Genomic DNA, 10218 nt, shown 5'->3' on the forward strand with positions numbered 1-10218 from the left:
CCCTTATTTGGTCTCGGAACCCCTTCCTACCGCCTAGGTCTACCTCTTCCAACCCTTCCATTCTTAATTTTGGTCGGTGGACACACGTCTGCATTAGGGATACTAAGATAGAATAATTAGTTTTCTTAATGTAAGCTGCAGTAGTGTACCTACCAAGTAAACGATCACTACCAAAATTAAAATTCGGAATAACAAAAGCACGGGCATTAAAAGCCTGTGGACATAACTTTACATATAAAAAAACCCTTCTATTCACACTTGCATTATACACTTTTGCGTCAATCATTGTTCACTCATTCTCTTGACATGACCAAACCATTTGAGCATACCTTTCTCAATTTTTGTCACTACATCTTCTTTCAGACCACAACGTTTCCTTATCTCCCTATTTCTTATCCTGTCACTCAGTTTAACTCCTATCATACTAAATCATTCTAACTAAAAAAAGGATGGTTTTAAGTTCTTGAAAATTAGGATTTTTAAAATAAAACGTACACAATCTTATATTGTTTAGATATATTCAATACTACATCTGTTCATGTTGTCGTACATCATTGATTAAATTAGTGAAACATATAAAGACACTCGACATCAATTTGGCGATAAACGACATCATTTAAATATAACATTTCATAGTCATTATAAAATAAAACAAGAAAACGTAACTAAACATTAAAAAGAAGGAGAGGTACTCAGGTGGTAAAGTAAATATCATAGCTAGTAAATAGGTAATGACTATAAAAAACTTAATTAAAATAAATAATATTAATACTAATGACAAGTTAATTTAAATTATTATATCTAGCGGTGTACCTAAGTGATGCTAAATCACGTATTCGATTTTCCGTTGCCCCTGTATCAAACACAGTTCAATAAGAGGTAACAGAAGATTGTACTTGAAGTTTTAATACTACATTTGGGCTTATCGAGAAAGTTAGTAATTTATTCGTATATCTTTTATTCGTGACCGAGAATACTCAACTGAAGCCAGGTTGCATGATTTAGTATAATTATGCAATTCATTGTTTTGTTCAATTGATTAAGGATAAAACTAAATGATTTCCAATAGCATCTAAATTATTTGAGCATATTTAACGATGTATTGGTATGATGATACTTCAGTCTCATTACACTACTATTTACAAATTAAATTAAAAGAGCTCTACATGTTACGAGTAAAATCGACTTTTCGAGATAATATGAGGTCCAGTCGTCGGATGCGGCCGTGGTATCGTGCTGATTGCGGCAGTTTTCTTCTTCAATTTTGAAATAGGTCGTAGTTTAAAGAACAGAACGGCTGACATTGCACTAGAACATATTAATGTGGCAAGAAGGGCACCGAGTGTTGCGGCAAAGCCTGGAGTTGTCATACAAACTAAACCTGGAGTTGGTACGATTTTCGGTGGTGTATTCTCTTCTGAGGTATCTAAATTTAGGTCACCGGCCGACACAACGCGGATTACTCTATTTACACCAACTTCTTTCTCAGGCGTTGTGGCTCTGCGTTGTCTTCGAACTCGTCGTTCATCCCTTCTTATTTCCACATTAACAGGGTATGAGTCAATCTGTGGTGGTCCATATTCAGCATGGGGTGCAATAACGTTCGGGCCAACGTCGGAACATTGATCGGGACAGTGATATCTACAAATCTGTATCGTACATTGGAAGTGGACTTCCATTGAATCGGGGAATTTGAATGCTTGGAAGTGAGCGTATGAAAGAACTGACGCACTCGCCCCAAAGTTCTTTATTTTTGTAAATCTTGACATAAGCTTTGGTCTGGTTACACAGCCTCGCCTATCGACTAATTGTATAGGTGCGCGTTGACCATCATGAGCTACGCAATCACGAACTAACATATCAAACTTTGCATCGTCATCTTTAATCGCCAATACCATTGTCATTGTTTGTCCAATCTTGACAAGTCCTGATACTTCTGAAGCCCAAGGTCCCTTTCCGACTTGTATTTGCATCCAGCAGCCCACATTATCACCGGCAAAGTCAGCACGAACTACATCTAACATGTCTACTGGGAATGGACGGAACGTAACAGCTTTCTCGTATTGATCATGCCAAGTGCAACGTAATTTACGTGCTTGATCCCATACTTCTTGTACTTGTGGATCATATTGTATCACAATTACATTTTCGAAATATGTTCCGGCCGCCGCGACATCGCCACGGTATCTAGGATCTCCACTGCCAGCCGTACCACAAGCGTGCGCACCAATTTCGAATGACGCCGATGTTCTTCCTAGATTAGGTGGAAGATGTACGCATTGATGATTTGAGTAATGTCCTTTAGAAAATACTATACCAAAGAATGGCTTGTCAAAACTTAAAAACACTCTCATAGCATTTTTCTCACACTTGACATCAAGTGATAAAATCTTAGGCATATCAGGAGCAGGTGCTGGCCAAACATCTCCTGTGGTACTAAAAACTTTGTCACTGGCAGAAGTTTGAGCATCAGCGGGCGGTGCAGGTGGAGGTGGAGGACCACGGAAACCTGACCCAATATCATTTTTGTGATGATTAACTGGAGGACCGAGCCCAAAAGGTTTTGAATGAATTTGATGATGATTAGGAATCCTTGGCATACCTGAAAAAAGAAATTAAAACTTTCAATTGCTGATTCTTACAAAAAGTTCTACACATTAATATGTATAAAACATTTATATATACATATGTTGGTTTTTGTACAAAACATTTTTTACCTATTGAGTGGTGTGGCTGATGGTGTGGAGGATTCTGTCTTCTGTTATGTGGCGGTGGTACGGGTGGAGGTGGACCATTATACGCATGGCTAGGCGTTTCTCGCTCTGCTGATTCCATAGCCAACTGATCGCTTGATGGTTCTGCTGCATTGTTTGAGTCTGCGCTAGGACTGCCTCCACCACCTCCACTTTCATTTGATGTTTGGTCGCTGAGAGTTCCACTCTGAAAAATAAAAAATAATATCCTTAAAAATGTGTCCCGAATACTCATTCAACTATTTTTCTTCGATTTTCTTAACTTTTGATAGCGACCACGTATGACTGAAATTTTTAAATAAGTGAATAATTAATTAAATTTAAAGTTTTACAACGGCAGTATGCGCTTGTAACAGACAAACATAAGAATATATATTAATTTTAAGTTTCGATCATAAGAAAACCTAATAATTTTAGATATTGTTTTGCAGTAGTAAAGTGTGAAACAATCATGTTCTTTTGTCTAGAAATTATAAAAAAGGCACCGCAATTTAGGTTACGCTGCCAAAAATACAACTGACAAAATCTGAAATTCTGTGCAGTTTTTACGCGATGCTAATTTACATATTATAACAAACAAACTAATGTTAGGTTGTGAAATATTTTTCTTGAACTGTATTATCACTTTATAAAAAAATACTTTAAAATATATAACATAAGGTAAAGTTAAATTTATCTTTATTTGATTTTGTATAAAAATTTGTTCATGACTACTCACGACAAGTTAAAAGCACGCTCGTCTTAGTAAAAAATAATTAAACAAGTTAACAAGCATCCTTTTAAATCTCATACGTTATTTTGACAAGAAAATTATATGTTTTGTAGCACTTGAAGCTTTCACTAGCGCGTGGGCAATATTTTAAGAGTTATTTAATTCGACACACTAACCGCTTAAAGTTTTCAAACCAGCACCCGTGTCAAGTTATGCGACAACCGCGGAACCTATGTTCTGAGATAAAACAAAACTGACTAGATGGCTGTTGGATTCAAATTTCCTCGACGTGAATAGAATCATCATATTGTGAAAGTTGCCATGGTACTGGTTTTGCATTTGATTTAAATCATCGCTCAATTGACCGTTCTGCTCTCGGAATATACATTAAACTAGTTCTGACAACTTTACACTTCACCATTAATTAAGTATATCTTGTTTTTTAGGCTTCCCGTCGAATTTTGCCGGAATTGTTTTGGTAATCGGAAGGAGGTAACAACGTTTAATAAATACAAAATCTGTCACCAGTTTTTAATCCAAAATAAATCGTCGCCCATCTGTGAACCTAGTGTTATCGTATCGTCTAAATTTTATACATCTCATTCGTTTTGCCTCGGGCTACGAAATTAGAAAGTATCGGTTCCGACCTTAGCAAAGAAATATGAAGGCATCTTTATATCATCAATAAAGATTTATGACTAAATATATAGTTTCATCCTCCGAGCACTTGGTTGTGTCCAGTAATTATTCAAGATAGGAATCTGGATGGACGTGTCTCAATTGTTTCTACGCGTATTAATATTACGTAACCCAATATACAAAAGAGAAAGTTGAAACGAATAAGAAATTACACTATTCAAGGCGATAGTCATTATAAAAAAATGATTCGGAGTGTTCGACGTTGGGTAACTTTGATAAGTCGTTCCGTATCAAATGATTGTAATGATTCAAGAAGGTTTATTGTGTTCGTATTATACTTTTTTCTACAGTTTTTTCCCATACTAACCTTAATTATTTTTCTCAGTAATTAACATTTTAGATGTTAAAGTTAAATAAATAAATAAAAAAGAAACCGTTCCATTTACTAAGTCAAGAATATATGATAGAATGCTTAAGTATGTCAACAAGTTGAAACTCGTTGAGCACATAGTAAGGCCGTTGAATTAAAGCTTGCAAAGTTAATCACGTCGGCACAAAAAGAAAAGAAGTTTATTATACTATATTTCCTATATTTAAATTATAACACATACCCACAATGGTCAATTGAATGAGGATAAAATTGTGTTAATTAGTTAGGACATTTTTTATTACATTCAGTTTGTAATACATTTGGTCGAAAAGTACTTAGGATTAGATCTTGATTCGTTATATGACTCCGAGATCAGTATTTACGAGATATGCGGGTACACGGTCTTTTTAATATACAAACTACACCAGACAAAAGGGATTCCAAATTTGTTGATAAACTATATACTTATAAAAAAATCACACATATAAATGTTGTACATGCTAATTGTGTACCTGTAGTTTTTATTATTTTTTATTACAATTAAATTTTTATCAATTGTAGTGTTTACAGTCTTTGCATTCCTATAGCTATACATCACAATATAACAATTAAAATAATATACATATAATTAACTAAAAATACACTGGTAACTAGTAGGTATATCAAGTAATGACACCAAATATACAACTAGAAAAACTCATAAGTACGTAACTAAGTACGTAAACTAAATGTAAACTAGACGTACTAAACGTCATACGAAAAACGATATTGCCAATGATGCAAGATGCAAGTCTTTAATACCAAATATCCAGTCACCATCTTAAAACTGTTACATTATCGCGTTCACGTTACCTAAAATATTTATATATTTATATTATATCGCATCAGATAGCATCGAAACGTATCACACTATATTGCTACGCTAGTCCAGTCAGACTTAAATCTTAAAGTTGATGTCAACTCAATCGAGGTATTAGTGGAGCGAGATCCGCTTGCCCGCGCTCGTATCCGCCGAGGCGCGCCCGCCAAGTGCACTGTGTCACAGCGCGGTCGTTGCCTCGATGGACTAATTTTACTTTCATTAAATAGGTACTTGTCGTATCGCTAATTCGTAACTTTCGGTTTGTTTAGTTTATATATCACCGTGTAAACTGTAATGTTTTTAATTTATTGATATATATAATAAATATTTGAGTGTTCGCCTGTATATGTGTAATTTTTGAGATTAGTGAACACAAATTTACTTAAAACAATTATCACATGTACACATGTACTACCAACAGTCTACGGTAAACAAAACGATGATGAATAGTGTACATACTTAAATATTAAAAAAAAAAAACTTATTAGTCTCATTCCTAAGATAATAGCCAAATATTTTTTTTTAATGTAGACTATTATTTTATCTAAGTAAAATTATAAATTACACGCGTACATACGTTGTAAATAAAAGCTGGTATTTTAATGAAGCCTAAGATTTCTTATTTAATATCTATTTTGAACGAAAGCCTTGATATGTATACTTTTCCAGGTCAACAAAGGGCAGACACATTATTATAAGTAAAGTCTGTCAAGTCAATACGTTGTACTTTCGACGCAAATGCAAATATATGAATATTTAATAATAATATTTTTAACTTTTTAACCTTTTATACAAAATTGTTTACAATCACTGTCAATCTTTTCTTTATCACTTTATATAAAATACACGTATTCAAGAATGTTACTTATCGACACAAAATTATTATAAGTAGGTAAATGTAGAAATAAAATCGTTTTACAAACATTCTTGTTTGTAAGACGATTCAGTACAAGAGACGAGTAAGTGTGATCTTGATATAAATACAAAAACATCGTAAAAAAGTTGTAGGACAATACCTAGAATGACGAGCAGGATTTCAAGTTCAATGTGTGTCGTGGCTGTAGGTCGCGTGACCGGCGGGAAAGCTGACTTTTACTCTTACGACACCCGTCTATTGTCGTCAACCGCTATTACCTTAGCACGTCGTATCGTTAACAGCCAATAACTTCTCTTAAAACTGAATTGTTAAAGTAAACGCTTTAGTTACCGCTAAAAAGACATACTTAGCAATATAAGCTACAGCTAAGTTTTATCGGCAGAAGTTAAAACAGTGATATTTTTTAGAAAATAACTATAAAATTTTATATGTAGGATATCGTTATAATTATGTCGAATAGCTATATAAGCAACGTCAAAGAGTCTCAAAAAATTCTATAAAAATTGTTTGCTTGACGCGCGATGCCATTTATAACCTTTGAATTTTTCGGTTTCGAATTCAAATTTTCGAATATAATGTGATCGAGTCGGTCTCGGGCAGTCGCTTTGACATTTTTAATTTAAATAAATTTCTCAAAAGATATTTTTTAAACGTCATCCATGTAAAACGACGTCGATTTTATATAAGTTAACATGTGAATTTTTAAATGTTATTCATTGGAAAGTTCGCGAGCAGTTATGCACGTGTCTAGATAATTACTGAAATTAGTTCAACAGTTTTTTTTTTTACGTTTCTCGGTAACACAGTACTGGGAGTTGTTTACAAAGTTAAACCACATTGATACCATTTAAGTTAGTTGTTTCTACTGGAGTCGACAAAACAGGTAAATAGTGTACATAGACGGAACAAGACATGTCCGTCAGTGTAGTGGGTCAATAACCATATTCGGGCGTTTTACCCGTTGACCGTATTTGATTTTATCTGGTACTATTTCCTCGTGGAAGAGATGCCTTACCCTTTTTACTGCTTAGATGTTTTACCCCAACTCATTGTTATTGATACATCGTTAAACGAGGTGTCTACTGGGTAAATACTAGAATGTGTCTTGTAATACTGATCGTTATTTTGAGTATTGAACGGATTTTGTTAGAACCAATTAATAAAATTCTGTTTAAATACATTATATTTATATATCTAAATGTATTATATTTATATAAAATAAAAAAAAAATCGTAACATATCACGGTAAAATGATTGAATTCAGTATGTTTTATTATTATGCAAATTTTGTATAATAATGGTTCGAATTTTTTAAATCAAAAATATTCGATTAAAAACTGTGTTACTTATTTTGGTTTCTCGAAAAAGATTTTTGTATTATATGTCATAATTTACGTTTATTATTTAATACTATTGTGATAAGCATTTCCTACAGTTCAACAGTATCAAAAAATTTAACTTACATTTAATTGCATTTTTTAAATATAGTAACAGATGTAAAAAATGAAACGATTAAATAAAATATATCACTCAGATCCTAATAACAGATAATGTTGTGAAAACATCGACATCGAGACAAATGTGCGCGGCGATCTAGTGATGCGCCATATAAGGAGCAGTGTGTCGATTAAAAACCATTAACTTTCAAGCGCCGGTCCATTTTATTTAATACTAAATTATAAGCTTACGTATTCATTTAATTACTTTGTTATTATTGAAGTTAAAAATATAAAAATAGATTAGTGGGGCATATAAATTTATTATATTTTTTTAAATGTATAAAAAAATTGTTCTATAAAAGTGGTTTTTGATTAGTTTAATTTTGAAGTTCAGTAAGATCTGAATTTTACGTTCCCATCGCAAGCATTTTATAAGCATATTTTACTTAAGAATCGATCAGAAAACTTATCGATTCCATAGGAAAATATGTTTAAAATAAGTATTTTCAAAACTTGAGTGCCTAATATATAAATTTGTCCAGTCATGAAATCGCCAACAATGTTATATTACCTATATTCGTGAATAGCACAAGCACGTAACCCAACAGACATTTAAACCGAACGAGAGAAAGTTTTCTAGGAAAACTCGACATCTTCATTATAAATATTAATATCTACAATACAAATGTTTTGTATAGTAAATATGATATGTGTAAAAATAACTTACTGAAGTCAATTAACATTGATTTTATTAAGAGTGTATTAGATATTGGTAAAAGTTCTCAAGGTATGAAAATATATGACCCAGTACACAATAGAGTCCTCAATTTTACAGGAGAAATCACTAATATTTTAATAATAATAATAATAATAAATACTCTTTATTGTACACCACAAAGAAACATTACAAAAAAGTGATACATGAAAAGAAAGATGTACAAAGGCGGTCTTATCGCTAAGAGCGATTTCTTCCAGACAACCTTTGGGCATAGGACATAGCGAAAAAAAAGAGAAGCGGTAGGGAAGTGTACAAACAGTTGATAAAGAATTGGCGTATAGTTAACAAGCAGTATGATATTAACAGAAGTAAATATACATATACACATACATATACACATATAATACATACACATACATATATACAAATAAATATATACATATATACTACATAAACAAATACTACATAATATTTATGGAGCTGATAATGATATTTATGAGGTATTTAGTGACAAAAAATGCGCCTTTAGATATTTTTTAAAACAAGCATGAGATTGAGCTTTTCTTATAGAGAGAGGAAGAGAGTTAAACTATACTTGACCTTAAATTTCGGCAAATATTGTTAATCCTATATAATAAACTGACAAGTTTAGGTCAGTGTAAATACTAAGATTAAATTAATTTGAATAAATATTCAATCAGGAAGGAAATGGTGATAGCAAAAAATTGTATACCATCTATATCTAATACTATTAGTTATTAACATAAACGTTTAATTATAAATTAAGTAATAATTCATGAAGTATCATATATATTTATCCTATTTCATAATTAAAATCTTGTATTGATACTAATATTTAATTAATTTTATTAATAATAATAAATACGTAGTTCATTGTCTCACCATGTGTAACACGAGAAGGATGCCTATAGCAAGCCCGCGTCTGTGTCGCATCGTGGATCTGTGGACAAAAAACGTAAATACAGCTTCTATATCTACTATTGGTTAAGCGAAAGTTCAAATATTTGTCGAGTACCTACTCTTAGTTTAAAAGGAAAGTTTCAACATTGGACTCCTAATGAATTTAGGTATTGTATTTGACGTCAACGTACTAATTTACACAATTTAATAATTTTCCAGTATAAATACTGTGGAATATAATGGTTTTGTATTTGTAAAGTTTTTAATTAAATATTGATGTATTGATGTTAAGCTATAACGTTTTGTTGTAATCAATGCCATTTTTGATATGAGTGTAGATTTTAAGATTTATTTATTAATACGAAAAAACTTTGACTACATGAAATATGTGAAGTACTTTTTCATAATAAATCTTGTAAACTCATTGACTGGCCATTAAAGAAGCATATTCGGAAAACAAAAAATAATATTCATTTTAAGTATTACGACGCCAAATTATACGCCTATAAAATCCATCAATATTTAGTACGTCTGCGTATAAAAATAATTATCTAAAGCATCTAGTATTCAGATGAATAATTGATAAACAAAACCAATTTTAATTTAAATCCGTGTTTTATTATATTTTATAAGAGCAGTTATCTGTCTACCGAAGTTTTTTAATCACCGTTCCAGTCTCTCATAATAAACCTAGTTTCTGACAAACGTAACTATGTAAGTAGTTTTATTTCTCATCGAGCGGTCCCGCCCATTGTAGTTCTATACCCACGAGACAAATACTTATTTAATTGTAAGTGGGCTGATTATTTCTGTCTACTATTGGTGTGATAGCATCAAGAAAATGAATATTTTTCGCGTATCGGTTAACCTATAAACGGAATCAAAAACTGGTCAATGAAAGAGAATCATGTTAAAAGAGAAGGAGGA

General features: G+C 32.2%; 1 protein-coding gene across 1 annotated transcript; it reads right to left on the reverse strand.

Moving 5' to 3' along the window:
- Positions 1 to 499: 499 nt before the first annotated feature.
- LOC123657824 lies at positions 500 to 9324 on the reverse strand. Its single transcript, XM_045593334.1, has 3 exons — positions 9274 to 9324; positions 2718 to 2940; positions 500 to 2602 (listed from the first exon to the last, which is right to left on the reverse strand). The coding sequence occupies exons 1-3, from the start codon at positions 9322 to 9324 to the stop codon at positions 1170 to 1172; spliced, it is 1707 nt and encodes a 568-aa protein (XP_045449290.1). The 3' UTR covers positions 500 to 1169.
- Between the last annotated feature and the right edge of the window lie 894 nt (positions 9325 to 10218).

The sequence above is a fragment of the Melitaea cinxia genome, chromosome 11 (assembly GCF_905220565.1).
Source record: "Melitaea cinxia chromosome 11, ilMelCinx1.1, whole genome shotgun sequence".
NCBI classification, from domain to species: domain Eukaryota; kingdom Metazoa; phylum Arthropoda; class Insecta; order Lepidoptera; family Nymphalidae; genus Melitaea; species Melitaea cinxia.